The 15,722-nt window shown below is 32.6% G+C and overlaps 1 protein-coding gene across 1 annotated transcript; it reads left to right on the forward strand.

Annotated features, from left to right (window-relative positions):
• The first annotated feature begins 13,471 nt into the window (after positions 1–13,471).
• Positions 13,472–15,439, forward strand: LOC125057014 (leucine-rich repeat-containing protein 71-like). The gene is made up of 2 exons (XM_047660419.1): positions 13,472–13,666; positions 13,935–15,439. The coding sequence occupies exons 1-2, from the start codon at positions 13,543–13,545 to the stop codon at positions 15,239–15,241; spliced, it is 1,431 nt and encodes a 476-aa protein (XP_047516375.1). The 5' UTR covers positions 13,472–13,542; the 3' UTR covers positions 15,242–15,439.
• Positions 15,440–15,722: the final 283 nt, after the last annotated feature.

A 15,722-nucleotide genomic window follows, 5' to 3' on the forward strand; every position in this document is an offset into this window, starting at 1 on the left:
TTTTACGCGAGCGATTCAGTAGCGTAAGATGACGCCGTAAGAGCTAAAGTGGCGTAAAAATGGCCAACTTAAGACGTTCTAGTGGAAAAAATACACGGGAGCTAGTTACTATATCGACGTCTTGTGCAAGATGGCGGTGAGAGGCGTTCGAAATTTGAATTTCTCTGAGGAATAGGTGGGGTGATTTAAATAGGGCCGTATATGAAGCGTTCAGCGCTTGCGGCGATGTAAAGCGCTTTAAGATTTATGTTTAAAATTGGAATCTCTTCTTGGAATTTTGTATCGGCTGTATTTGTTTGTTCTGTATATTGAATTTCAGTTAAAGCGTGATTTACGGAATACGTGTAATTGATGTATTCATTATTCTTTAATTTAATGTATAATATTGAACACTAGAGTTTGTTATTATTTCTTCAAAGAGTTTTAAATATACCTACATCAAATACCTACAGGAACTATTAATTTTAATACTTACATTTTGATAAATCGTAATCGATTAGATGGCGTGAACCAGTCGTTGTGGTTCGAAGGCGTAGGTAGTGGTGGTGATGGTACTGTTTTTTTGATATAACGGGGAAATCGGGCAGAAGACTCACTTGATGTTAAATGATACCGTCCATAGACACATTGCCAAAGGGCTCGCAAGTGCGTTGCCGGCCTAATTAAAAATATAATAAAATAATATGTATAATAACCGACAAAACAATGTCTTTTCGTGCTTACATACAGAGAAAGTATTGTTTAGTGCCTATCTCGAACCTAATTCGCTGTTTTGCTGATAATTTTTTTTTTTTTTTGTTAACAAAAAAAATGGTATTCTTAATTTATCTTGTATATATTTTTATTTTATTTTTTCATAGTTTTTTTTGTAACACTTATGTTTACTTAAATTGTCATACATTTTTGACACGTTGCTAATCATTTACCAGACTGAGAATAAATTTTCTATGAAATGGTCGCAGGAATGAGACAGCCCCATGCTCCATCTGTGTCATTTGACAAAGACATTATTATTTTCTTTATTACCCAGTGAAGAATTAAAAAAAATATTTTAGTTGGTTCACTTACTTAAATTAAATAAATAAGGGTGCGTGTACTTATGTACGTGCGTAAGAAGTTATACTTCTTTGGCATTATTAAAAATAGTTTTTGATTGCATGCAAATAATTAATTACAATTAAATAATCAAAGACTGGAAAAGGAGTCATTATAGTCAATAAAGTTCAGTTTACATTTGAAAAATTAAATAAATAAATATTTATTATTATTCTCTTACATTAAGTGTAACATAAATTCTGTTATTATTCGAATGATGTTTTTAAATTCCATATGTCCAATGCCGTAGCATCTTTCGTGGGCAACTTCATTCTGTTAATTTTGTGTCACGGTGCGCGCGCATTGTAAAATTTCACTCTCATCAATTTTTCATGACACGCCTAAAGAAGTATAAGTTCAAAAAAGAAACACCTATCAAATTTGTCTATAAAAACGTTTGAAAAATAATCCTTTTATACAAACCTACCCTTAAAATTAAGAAATACTTCTTTACCCATTCATTGCATTCGTAACAATAAACAGATAAACTACCAAATAATAATCATATATCAAAAAGAAATGATAATAAAAAGACAACCCTTCTAACTTTTTCTTAACCTGTCCACCGCAACAGGTTTCAAGACACCTTATTCCCACAAAAACCAGATCAAACCAGTGAAAACCGGTTTGAGATAAACCAATTCTTATATAGGTCGAAGGTGTCATGAGAATGATGTTCCAAACTGGATTTTTAAGATTTCTGGAATTGGACTGGTTCGAAAATAGAATCGCGTGAGAAATTTGAATTTCGAATTATTGTATCAATGGGGCATGAAAATCAAGTCCGATCGGTTTCGAGCTCGCAGAGGGACTGAAATGAATAGTGTTTCTTATTGTTGTATTTGGCTGAGAATTTTTTAAATTTCGAATCGTTTATCAATTGAATAAGAAAATCAAGTTTCTTTAGATTTAGCCCCTTAACTCTTTAAGTTGCTTTAGAGTTAGCTTGTTTTCTTTATTACTTTTGTAGATAAATAAACGTGATTCGAATATGAATATCGTTATTTTCTGAAATTTAGTTTGTGATAGGTATATTCCGCTTTATACATGGAAAAGCGAGATTTTTCAAAAGGAAGGAATAGAATTATTTTAATGCCTACTTTTTTAGGAGGTTTAATTAGTTAAATGACCTAGACGAAAATACTTGAGATTTATTTATATTGGCACCACTGCTTATATTCCTAGATTATAAGTTTTGATATAACATAAAATATGACGTAAAAAATCATTTAATTGACTGGATTACTAACATCGATGAAAATATAGATATATTTTACAAGTCTTCCAACTTACTATAATAATCATGCCCTTAATAAGGTTTAAGTTTTCATTTAGTTTTGGTTATTATTGTTATTGTTATTTTTAGTTATTATTAATTTTTAGTTATAATTTTTTGTTGTGGTTGTTTACTTAATATTAGCCTTTGATAGAATGCTTATGTTATAATGTAATTGATGTGTGAGTGTTAAATTTGTGATGTTATATTTTTAGGCATAGAAATTGTTTTGGAACGTATGAATAAATAAATAAAATTGCTTTTAATTATAATTTGGTATTTGTATGATTTATTAAGGGTTAAGTTAAAAATTAACCATTAGGTTATGGGGAAATAAATCTCTAAGGTCAATGTAAATGTAACATTGCCCTTAGATATCCAGCTATAGAGAGGTCAGTGTGTCTTGTATTGAATAATTCACTAATTACTGGTCCGGTCGGTCAAGGCCATTCTCAATTACCAACATAATAGTATAATAATTGCCAATGTAACCGAGACCGTATCTCAATTGTAGCGAAACATAATATACGGGTAATATCTTACACGCGTACCCACAATTACCAATAATAGGTAATTGATAATTAATAATTGTAATATTGTGGCCAAAATTATTATTTTATTTATTAAAAATAACCAGAATTATACCCCGTTTCTTGTTTTATTGAATTTATAATAAGATTGGCAGTAGTGATTTTTGAATTTATACCTATTTCTTTTGACGCGTTAGGAAAATTTTTACGATGTGCGCGCACACCGTCACAAAAAACCAACACCCCGAAGTTAACATTTTAGTTTTTTCTATTGATAGTTTAGTTTTTTCTACAAACGTAGAATACAATTTTTGAAAAGATTTGTATCTTGTTACGCCAAAGAAGTATAACTTCTTACGCGTGTACATAAGCCTACACACACTTTTTTTTATAACGACGACGAAAACCCAAAAAGGGCAGTCATCGCAAGCCATGGGCACCCATTTTAGTGGGTGCGCTGCCGGCCTGTAGTGGAGGAGTATGCTCTCGTTTTAAACTGTTTGAGGTCGTATCTCAACCCTAGTTTCACTAGTTTGCAAAAGAAAATGTCTAGTCAAGCGGACCATGGAAAACTTTCAGCCTTCCAGATTTTTAACCATATTCAAAAAATTCCGCGTTTCTTTATATACAAAAGTATGTTTTGCACTAGGGCCTGTAAAAATTTTTTTTATGGTAGTTGACATAAAAGTCTTGTTGAAAATACAAATATTATTTTTGAATACCGAAACCAAATAGTGGTATTTATTTATATTATTTGAGAATATCTAAGTTGTTATTAGAAGAATCTAGTAAAGAGCACAGACAAAATTATTTGGCAGTTTATTTCATACAGGCACGGTCATGTTTAAAAATCATTTTTTGAATCTGGTGATTCTTTTGTATCAATTGCGATTCTTGCGTCCGATATTCCATCCATTTCCCTTACCGTACGGAAGTATAAACGCCAGACAGAAGAATACATTACACACCTGTGTGCAAACAACCGTCAGTACGTAGGTACCTTATAATGCACAAACTCACGATTATGCGTATCTTTAATTAAATTCCTAAACCGACTTTGATGATTTTTTGTTTAATTAGTGGCTTCGATAAAATCGTTTTGACGAGATTTTTTTATTTAAGACCTGTGTATAGGATAACGTCTGACGGGTACGCTGGTTAGTAGTATATAACGATTTTTAACAATCAATTTAAGTGTTAATTAAATAATTAAATGAAACAAAACCTAAAACGTTCCTAGTTAAATTTTGACGTGTTTTAGGCCGGGCACAAAAATTGCAATGAACTTGTTTAACTTATCAGTATTTTTGTTGTGTGTATGCAATATTTAATGAATATGTTTATAAAACATTTATTTTAACAGTTCGCTTTTATAAATGAAATTAAAGCAATGCACTCGCGAGTCTTTTGACAATGTTCTGCCGTTTCCCCTTGTTATATAAAAATAAAAATAATCCTAGACTATACTTAGTACAGCAAAAACTATATTATGGAATTAAAAAACATATTTTATACTTTCTAAATTTATGTATACCTAATGTACATTAAGAAATTCCAAAGACAAGTCCCACCCACTAAATCACCTGTGCAATTAATTCATTTTAAGACGCCTAACACGGCGTCCCCTTAGACGTAGGTACATTTGCATATTACAAAGTATGGAAGTTCGCTAACGAAGGGGGGTGCGGTTTGGGTGGGGGCCTAAGGTTGCTGGCGTAAGACGGGAATTGGGTACAGGGATGGATTCTTATGAAATATTAGGGCATTTGGTTAGTAGGGCATATACGGGCCTTTATTTACGTTTAACAGTGCCTAGGGCCCGTTTAAGTATTACGTAAGCACTATAGGGGGTCTTTGATTTTCTTATTGGGTGATTACGTCAACAGTAATTATTTACATTTTTACACATATTATCCACACATTGTCTATGCTTGAAAACGAAATGCATTTTCGAGGATTCCTACAAAAAATTAATACGTTTATGTACTATGTATTATTTTTGACAGCTTTGCTTACTTTTGCTGACAAGAGGAGGGGGGGGGGGATAAATTGCAGTAAATTGGTAAGCACAGATTGATTGATTAAAGAGACTGATTGGGTTTCTATTAGGTAACTAAGACCTTTGTGTTCTTGGAGATGTTTGCTGTTAAAATGCGCCCAAATGTCATATAAAACGTAATCTGTCTACCGAAATTGCATATTTAAAGGTAAAGTTACCATATTAGATTTTATTGTTCACATTAAAATAATTGATATTGCTATTTATAACTGTAGAATTTGGAGCATTTATTACACCATGAATCAGTTTTTAAAATTTCTTAATTGCGCCATTTTCTCTGCTAGTACAAACTTTGTTGAGTGATACCACAGACAATGAACATTCTCAATGCCAGAGAGCTCCGATTGTGTTACTGGCCTTTTACGAATTGGTACGCTCTTTCCTTGTAGTAGCCATAGCCATAACACAGCAATAAGTACTATTATTGGTGTGTAATGGCTAAACCAAACCTAATAGGACGCCTGTCTGAAATGTCTGAGATATATTAGAGTCCATAGTATGCCAGGTGATTTTAGTGTATTCCTGGCGCTCTCCCTCGCTAGCAGAAAGCCTAGTGTAAGTTATATTTAGCCTTAAGAGTACAGTCATAAATAGTACGCGGTATGTAGAAAGGCAAATGCCTCTACCTCGGGAAAAAACGCAAATTATGTAACGACCCAGTACGTCCCTGCCCCGTCGAATGCGGAGAAAGATGAAGGAAATGAAAATGTTCGCTGCAAAAAGGGGTGGTTTCCCCCAGTGGGGTTCCGAAAATTCTATAAAGGGGGTACCTTTTGTGATAAGCCCTTCGGAGGGAAGCATTAGTCTTGTAGACATCTCAAAATGTACTCTTATCGAAAATTATTTGAAATGCGGGTTCCGATTGAGACTTTTGAGGGTAGATAAGGGGTAATTTATATAAATATATATATATAGTATATACCTAAAAGTATATATTACTTGTATGATGTAACGATAGGTTTAAATCGTTAATATTTGGCTCGATTAGGTCTTCATATGTTAATTGAGAAAGAAGTAATTTATGTATAGAAACTTCCATTTCAGCATTTCTAAAACATTAATAATAAATTTGGTTTTAATTAGGTTTGCTATATCAAAGGCTCTTCAAGATTATATTTAGTCTAAGGCAAATACTGCATTGAAATAAAATATATATTTTTTTTTAATATGTAACACCTCGGAAAAATAATTGTAAGTTTAAACGAAAACTATATTTTGGCAAGATATATATATTTATATATAAAAATTTACGTCATATATTCATAGATATAGTAGCAAGGTGTGCTGCCAGCATTAAAGGTACAACAGGGACATAACTTTTTAACTTTGTTTTAATTTTATATTTATCAATGTTTAATTATTATTATAGGTAAAAAGCAGTATATAAGTAGTATAGTTTAGTATATAAATTGGGAACATATATATATATATATATAAGATGGGGTTTAAAAGCAATGTTTAGTTCATGGTTTTAATGTTTTGTTTTAACTATTATTTTTATTAATTTCTGAATCTCATATTATTTAGCCTATAGGACGACATATTAAAATCAATCAATATTAAATTAACCTTAGGTATTATGTAATATTTACGTAATTCCAAATTCAAAATGGCGAATGAAACCGCGCGTAAAAGCTACTTAACGTAGAGGCGGGTAGTTGAGAACTATCTATAAACAGAAAGTAACCACTCTCGAAGCATTCGTGCCTTAACACATCTCATCTTACTACTTAGATCAGTGGTTCTCAAACTACCCAGCACATTGTAAGGAATTACATTATGTTATAATCGGCCTGTGTCAGACACAATTACTCATTAACTAAAACTTTTATACGGCATATTTGCCGCAAATCTGAATGATTTGATACCCTGATCATCCAGGACGGTCAAAAAAACTAAGAATAGAAATACTAAGGGTAAATTGCAAGAAGTGCATAACCAAATCAACAAAAATGAAAGTACAAGTAACACTGAAAAATTATAAAATTACCAAACCTATCATTAAAAAAATCAGTGGTGCTACAACCTTTTTAGGTGTGGGCCTCAGATTTCTGTATCTGTTTCTTCAATCTAATAGGCTAGTAGGTGATCAGCCTCCTGTGCCTGACGCACGCCCTCGACTGTTTGGGTACGCCGGTTTCCTCGCGATGTTTCCTTCAACGTTCGAGCGAATTTTAAATTCGAACATAGAATGAAAGTCCATTGGTGCACGGCCGGGAACTGAACCTACGACTTCAGGGATGAGTGTCGCACGTCACTAGGCCAACACTGCTCTTTTAAAATCTACCATTACCTGATTTTTTTTTAATTTGTTAGTAGGTACCCACCTTGTCGTCATTTCTACTATCTTATTTTATTCCTAATATCAGCCTTCTGTGACTGACAGACACTTTTAGCTTCACAATACGTAGCAAGGGAAGTACACAAAGAAAATTCAATTGGTGAAGTGTTTCTACAAGGATGACAATCACATCAGCCACTAGGCTAACACTGCTGAATTATTTATGCTGAACCATAAAGAGCACACTTGTCCAAAATCGTAACCAGTTTGGGAATCGCTGTCCCTCCAGTACGGGTAATATTATTGCCTTAATGAAAATTCCTTCTCTTGAAGTTGTACACATGCGTAGCATCTTAATAGCTTTTTCATTGGCTTCGAGCTTACGAGCAATAAAGACGGATAGAGTCGTTACTGTACTGAGGTTTGGGACTAGCTTTCAGGTGCGGAATCACTCGTATTAATATAGATTTGATATTAAATTTGTTTATACAAATTTATAATGTCTACATAATAACAGAAAATTGGGCTAACAATTCTATAATTGTCTATTGATTTTTAAAATATTTATGAAATACATTTGTAGACGTGGTGAGAGCAGTGTTGGTCTAGTGGCTTCAGTCCCCATCTCATCCCTGAGTTCGTAGGTTCAATGTAATTTCTGTCTATATGTGCATTTAGTTCGCTGGTGAAGGAAAAGATCCAGACGATGCACGCCTTAGACCTTTAAAAATTCGTTAGCGTGTTTGACTTAACCGGAATTGAAGCTTTTAAGAATCTTTATTGTGAATAATCCGTATCATATGATATCTATAATATTTCGTTGCCTAGGTTTGGGGCGCTGGAATCAACTTTATGACCACCGTTCGATTCCCCGTAGCGCTTTTATATTCACGAAATTTATCAGATATGTATATGTGTACAAATTTATCGCACCTCCCTGTGCGATTTGACCGCACAGTGCGCTGTGTTGTTCGAAGACACATGTAAAAAAAAACATTTAAATACCTCTTGGGCCATCTAAAGATGTTGATAGCATAGCCGCTAGAGTTATACAATTTAATATTACTAGCCGAACTTAAGACTAATAAGTAATTTAAAACGATAGGTTCGTTTTACTCTTTTTTACACTCTTTTTATTACACTCTTTTTTTTAAATATACTGTAAAGTATATTTAAAAAAAAGAGTGCGTGTACTTATTTACGCGCGTAAGAAGTTATACTTCTTTGGCATTATTAAAAATAGTTTTTGATTGCATGCAATTAATTAATTACAATTAAATAATCAAAGACTGGAAAAAGAAGTTCAGTTTACATTTAAAAAAATAAATAAATAAATATTTATTATTATTCTCTTACATTAAGTGTAAAATAAATTTTATTATTATTCGAATGTTGTTTTTAAATTATGTCCAATGCCGTAGCATCTTCCGTGGGCAACTTTATTCTGTTAATTTTGTGTCACGGTGCGTGCGCATCGTAAAATTTCACTCTAATCAATTTTTCATAACGCGCCTAAAGAAACTAAGAAAAAAAAACTTAACTAAGAACTAACTTCAATAAGAAAGTGTTACACTACTTACAGTCTTTATAAAGGCGAAGACAGTGTGTTCTTGTGTAGGTACCTATATTTCACTTAGATACACTTAAGACTAACGTACACTCACACTAATTCACTAATTCGAATAGTTTTGCCCTTTTCAATCTTCTCACTAGATCTAGAGTCTATGTCAATGTTGTGTTATATTTATACATAATATCGTACAAAAAGCAATTTGTGTAGGCGCGTATAATAATAGTTTATGTAAGGTAATTTTGAATTTACGGAAGGGTGTCCCTCCCCCCAGGATTAACAAGATCCCATTAAAATGTAATAACTATCTCGTGACAGACTTGAAGAAGTTCAGAACGAGGGGTTGTTACTGTCTTTACCCGGAAATTTTAGTAATCTTCAAAACCTTAATAGTAATATTATACAGTTACCTTGGAAATGGAAATTCATTATTTATATAGTAATACATTTATTTGGTTGTACGGCATGTTTTAAGGTATGTTGAGTAATGAATAAATAAATATGAATCGATATTTCTTAAAATTTCATAGGTTAATTAGTTGAAATGGTTAGTTAATGTGGCTTTTTTATTATTTTATAAATTACTGACAATACAGTATTTACTATATTCTTAATCTACATAGTAATAATTAAAAAACTATAAATATAAAATTTAAAAAAAATTACTGTATATTTGTATGTTGGCAATAAAAACATTAAAAAATAAAATTTAAGTGGAAAAAAACAAGAAATAACGTCTTCTACGTTAACGTAGAAGACGTTATTTCTTGTTTTTTTCCACTTTGTTTTGTTCGCAAATATACCGAAAGTGACCTGATAACCCATGACAAAGGTACCTACCTAGTCTTACACAAACTAGCTTTTTCCCTAAACAGAAGTAAGACAATTATTTATTTATAACAGTATATAACTGTCACTTGTATATGTGCTAAGTTTTTGTGAGAAATTAATAAAGATTATTATTATTATTAAAAAAAAAGTAAGTTGCGCTTCACAATTGATCTCCATTTTCTACTATTTATTTAGTGTCATGCTTGATGAGCAAGAATGACTTTAATTATGAGTTTTTATAACTCGCGATTCCAAATGCGTTAGCGCTATTGAAATTATATTAAAAACATTGGGATCGTTATCGTGGGCACTAAAAAGTGCACCAGATTGATGTTTAAATTCTTAATTTAAACTTTTCATCCTTTGCATCTTCGTATATAGAATATACTATCTATAAATAAATATACTTTACATGTTTCTGGTAGAGTGCCGCGAAAATTGAGATATTCGCGAACACCCCCCCCAACCCCCCCACCTCACTCCCCTAGGGGGAGGCCACCTGAGACAGTGTGAAGACGCTCAAAATTTCGCCCAGCGGGTAATTAAATTGCTTTAAGTTTTAATGTTATGTCTTAGCGTTATTAATGTATCATTGTATGTAAAATGTATGCCATAATACATATCACATTTAGATGCGGATTATATAGTTTACTATTACAGTGTATTTAATTAATAAAAGGACGCTTATTGTGACGTAACTATAAAAGATAGAGACATGCTCTCGCGACAATTTTTATAGATAGTTATGTGTCCTAAAAAATTGTAATACATCATTTTATTCTATAATTAATAGTTTTCGTCAGTTTTCGTCATCGCAGCACACTCGGGAATAGTGTAGCTTGCTAACGGTGAAAGAATTTTTGAAATCGGTCCAGTAGTTTCGGAGCCTATTCATTTCAAACAAACAAAAAATCAAACCTTTCCTCTTTATAATATTAGTATAGATTATAACAAAAATAAACAGCATTTAGTTATATTTTTACATTTGTTCTGCTTGTAAAAGCTAAGTATAAAAATTAATACAAACCCTAAAACTCAAAATAATTAGATAGATAGTATACCTTAGATATATAGATTAGATTTATTAATCAATAAATCTATGTATAGATATTTTAGATTTATTCATCTGAATCTGTAGCTTAATTGTATTTTATTAAAGCCAGTATCACAGACTAAAATGTCTAAAAGATCAGAATTTAAGATTTTGAAACAAACTACTTTTTCGTACAGTACCTAATATCTAATTCACCATGAAACACCTTAAAGCCGGAAAACATTAAAACGTTATCTTAGTTTTGAATGAGAAAGTTTTAGCTTAGAAACCTTTGAGAGAAAAGCTCTAATCGATTTTTGAAGTACTCGGGAGCGAAGAGCAAGTTAAATTAAAGTTGTAGCGGGCGCAATATTCTGAACACGAACTACTTACAAGATTTGACGGAGAAACGACGCTTACAAAAGGAGGTCCGAGAGCTTATACCATACTAGCTTCGTACTGCGGCGTTGCCCAGAATAGTACTTATAAACCGGCTTTTGTAACTATAGTTGTGTCGTATAGATACAAAAGCCGGTTTATAAATACCTAAGTGATTATAACTGACCTATTTTTGAATTTTAAAATATGTTTCACGAAAAAAATGCCTTAGTAAGGCAACTACTTAAAGTAGTTGTTACACTGGTTTTAAAAAGAAATTATCACTATTGTATATTATCAGTACGTACAAGTTCTGATGTTAAAAAGAAAGAATTTTATCTACCTATGTAAATCAAATTAGTTTGTTTAATCTTGACCTATACGTTAATTAATCTATGATACAGTGTGGGCCGACTGGCTTTAGCGTGTTCTCATCCTTGAGGTCGTAAGTTCGATCCACAGCTGTTCACCAATGGACTTTCTTGTCCTTGTGTAAATCTCACACACGCTCGTATGGTGAAGAAATACACCATGACAAAAACCGTAGTTTCAAATCCAAAAATCGACGATTTGTGAAATAGAATAGATTAAAGAAACGGCCTGAGTCAAAGACTGGATTGTTATGAATGCTACAAGACGAACATATAATATGAAATTCATCAAAATCCTATTACTAAATATTTAACAACATGTGTGTACCACCCCAAACCGCTCTGTATATTAAAATTTTGTTATACGGCACGTGAAGTAACGATCGCGGGTGCGCTGAGATTCAAGATGGCGTCTTATTTCTTAACGTTACTTGCGGCTGTTAACTATGGAGAAACATTTAAAAATTAGCTTTTAATAAAACCCAAACCTTTAGGCACTACTAGCCTGTTCTTTGTTTTCACTTTCATAATTGTCTGAAAAACGTAGATTTTTATCTTATTTATTATTTTAAAAATGATTGCCTTTACTACATATTGATAAGGGTCTTAATATCAGAGCTGATATTGTTAAAATTATTAAGACTAATAAAATTTGTAGAAAAAAACTGACTCAAAACTATCTAATATCTTCAGGTCAATGTAGGACAGCCACAATTTATATAAGATACCGTTTCACCTGTGGAGTACTTGGATGGGTGGAACAAAACTTAGTTATTGTTTTTTATATATCAGAGTGCAGAGGCTCACCTAATGTTAAGCGATACCGATACACGCACATTGCCAGAATGCTAGGAAGTGCGGTGCCGGATTTTAGAAATTAAACTACAAAAGATATAACTAAAAAAGATTCATGTTATGAACAAAGCTTGATTGCCGTTATCTAAGAGGTCCATATGTATTTATAATCATCAGGTATCATCAGGTTTTAAACTTAAATTTAGAATGAATTAAGATTCTTTGAGATGTATAAAAGTCTATTTCCATACTAAACCAGCCTAGAGGGTTTCGCCCCGAGTTATAATATCGCGAGAACTTTGCAGGGAGGCGCGGTGTACGATGGGGGTAAAAAGGGGGAGTGATGACTCGCTACTTCGCTTACTTATTTACATAATTACATACGAGCCTTGAACGTCTTGGTTTAATATTAAGCAGCTACCTAAGACTTGCTCACGTGGTGAAGGTATCTCTTTAGTTGGCATTCCTTAGATCAATAGGCTCCACAAACAGATCAACTACTTTTCTATAAAAATAATTATCAAAAAAAAAACAGGTACAAACAGACCTGCTTTTTTTCTTTAATTCAACAATCGTTATTTAAATATAGAACAAAAGTAGGACTACCTACTTACTACTGTCTACTTAGGAGACAAGTAATTAGTGTTATTAGACATCTTGTTAAATATCCTAAGTAGGTACCTGTATAAGATTGTAATGTACAATGATATAAAAAAGTATTTTGTTTACACAAGCAATATATAGAGATCTATACATGCCTAACCCTTGAAATTTGATTTTTAACTATAAGATACAATAATGCGAGCAGTGTTGGCCTAGTGGCTTCAGCGTGCGACTCTCATCCTGGAGGTCGTACGTTCGATCCCCGGCGATGCACCAATACGCTTTCTGTTTATGTGCGCATTTAACTGCGGATCGCTGAAGGATAACATCGTGAGGAAACCGTCTTTAGACCCAAAAAGTCGACGGCGTGTGTCAGGCACAGGAGGTTGCCTATTGATAAATGATAATGAGACAGATACAGAAATCTGAAGATCAGACCTAAAAAGATTGTAACCGCCAGTTGTTTTAAAAGATAATTCATTGAACTACAAGGAATAATTAATAAAATAAATAAAATAGATAGAATATAATACTGTTATAAATAAAAGTTAAAGTTAAAGTAAAACTATCTATTATACCTACTTATCATAACTATATCTTCTTTCAAAATTAAAAACTTGTAACACGTCAATCAAAGTCATGACATAGATCTGACAGCAGTAAGATCTTTATTCGTTTTCGTTAATTTACAGAATTTTGTAATAAATATTTTTATTTATAATGTCCATTATAGAAGAATCAATTGACAACAGACCATCACCAGAAAACTTTATGGAATTTATACCATGGGCTTGTAGCCAGCTGCAGTTAAATTTTATTATTCTGATACATAAAGAATACCAACGTAAGTAAAAGCTCTCATAATAAGAACTGTTGGCTTCAAAAACCTCCCTAGAACCACAAATAAGTCTTAGTGATGCGTTTTAGTAAGGTTTTCTTGATGACTGTAAATCTGTGATCAATTCTATCTATTTTCTAACCGAATATATTACAAAATCCTCCTTATTTTTTAACTCTAATAATTATCTGTCTCTTTTTGTTAAAGCGTTAACTTAATTTAACAGAAAGAGACGAACTTTACTTTTAAAAGGTGCTATTCGTTTTATTTTTAGAGGAATACGTAAGTGTTATGCATCAAGATCGAAAGAAAAACAAAAGTAAACTAAAAGTTCAGTCACGGTTAGATTTAGATTCAGACCATAACAAGGACGATGATTCGAATGTACTAAAAACTCCGGTAGCAGCTAACTCGGAAGTAATTCATATTCAAGCAATTTGCGACCACGCCGATAATTTGACACAACTCAAATTTGAGAAAAATATAGAAATCCCACGCATTTTATGGAAAGTTATCGGACTCATTGTCAAATACCACAGTTTTCTGACGAACATAACAATACACGGCGGCATGGATCAGTACACATTGCACGAAATCTGCAATTTTCTAAATATTTCCAATATAACCGAATTGATTCTAGACTATTCTTTTATAGCTGAAGCCAACTACTATCTTCTTTTAGAGTCCAAAAACGACATTTATCATATATCACTAGCCGGTTGTGAGATTGAGGATCACGTTCTTAAAATTATAGCATCTAAACTGGCGCACCCGTTTCCAGCGTCCAAGAAATTAAGTATCCTAAATTTAGCATCGAATAAAATAACAGATGATGGAGCTAAGTTCTTAGCTGATGCGTTACGGTCTAATAGACATCTTAGCTATCTTAATTTGTCAAGCAACAGGCTGTCAGACAAAGGTGCTGCAGAGCTATTTAGCGTCCTACAAGAGTTTGTTTTAACAAAAGACGAATTGATGGCAGTGAGAATACGTCACATGAATTTTTTAAAACAAAAGAACGATTTAATTACGAAGGCGATCCAGGAATTGAAAGCTGGTGATGTAGGAAGAACTCCTAGACGCAAGACTGTTAGAGCTGTGGGTACTGTACCCAAGCGTGGTAAATTGGAAAAGGAATCTTCGTTAAAGTCATTTGGTGAAACTAACGCCAAAAGTCTTATAAACGTAGATATGTTTCTTCATGAAAAAGCTATCACCATAGCTGAGAGTGAACTAGGGGATTTTGAAGATCCATTTAGCTCTAGTAATATTGTTGTAAGAAATAGCTTTACGTATTGCATAGGAAATAATATACTATGTTATCTTAATTTGTCTTACAATAACTTGACTTACATATCATTGAAGGAGATAGTGGATTTGCTAAAATATCAGAAGAGTGTAGATAGAAAACCTACAGGTCTAGCTAATTTAATAATTGAAGGGAATCCATTACCAATTCTATGCGATGAACTTTTGCAAATTGACGAACTCATTGAGACGGGTCTAGCGACGCATAGACGCGTCTCAGTAGGCAAAAGGCGAGCAGCACAACACACACCACAAAGTGCTAAACGTTTTTAGGTAATAAGTAGATGAAAATTATATAAAAGAAAACTGAATCTTCGCTTATATATTATAGAAATAGAAGATATTTTATATTCCTAGTATACAACAGTATTTCTACTGTTAGCCTTCTTCTGCCCGGAGAACTTTGTCGATTGTCAATTGTCAATACTTGTTTTAGATATTTAATTTTTTAGTTACTTTACTATAGTTTCGGATATGTGTTATTTAGATTAATTTTAATTTTTAATTTGTAAAATTATTAAACTATACCATAATATTCTTGTTTTTACGTTACCAATGATGCATATAGCGTTGAGCTGAAGTGATTTTGTGCGTGGATACCAAGTATAAATCGTTCTACTTAAAACTAGGTACAAATGAAAGTACATATTACTCATCGCTTCTATAGTCTATACGCTGTAAATGTTATTCATACCTAACTAATCGTATAAACGCCGAGAAAAATGTCAATGAATATTTCCCGCAAAATACATAG

The sequence above is a fragment of the Pieris napi genome, chromosome 16, assembly GCF_905475465.1.
Source record: "Pieris napi chromosome 16, ilPieNapi1.2, whole genome shotgun sequence".
NCBI classification, from domain to species: Eukaryota; Metazoa; Arthropoda; class Insecta; order Lepidoptera; family Pieridae; genus Pieris; species Pieris napi.

What these genes read in the sequence shown, in the direction of transcription:
- LOC125057014 (XM_047660419.1), top strand. Translation starts at nt 13,543, where the DNA reads ATGTCCATTATAGAAGAATCAATTGACAACAGACCATCACCAGAAAAC. An exon ending in GATACATAAAGAATACCAAC is followed by an intron (nt 13,667 to 13,934) that starts GTAAGTAAAAGC and finishes TTTTATTTTTAG; the next exon opens with AGGAATACGTAAGTGTTATG.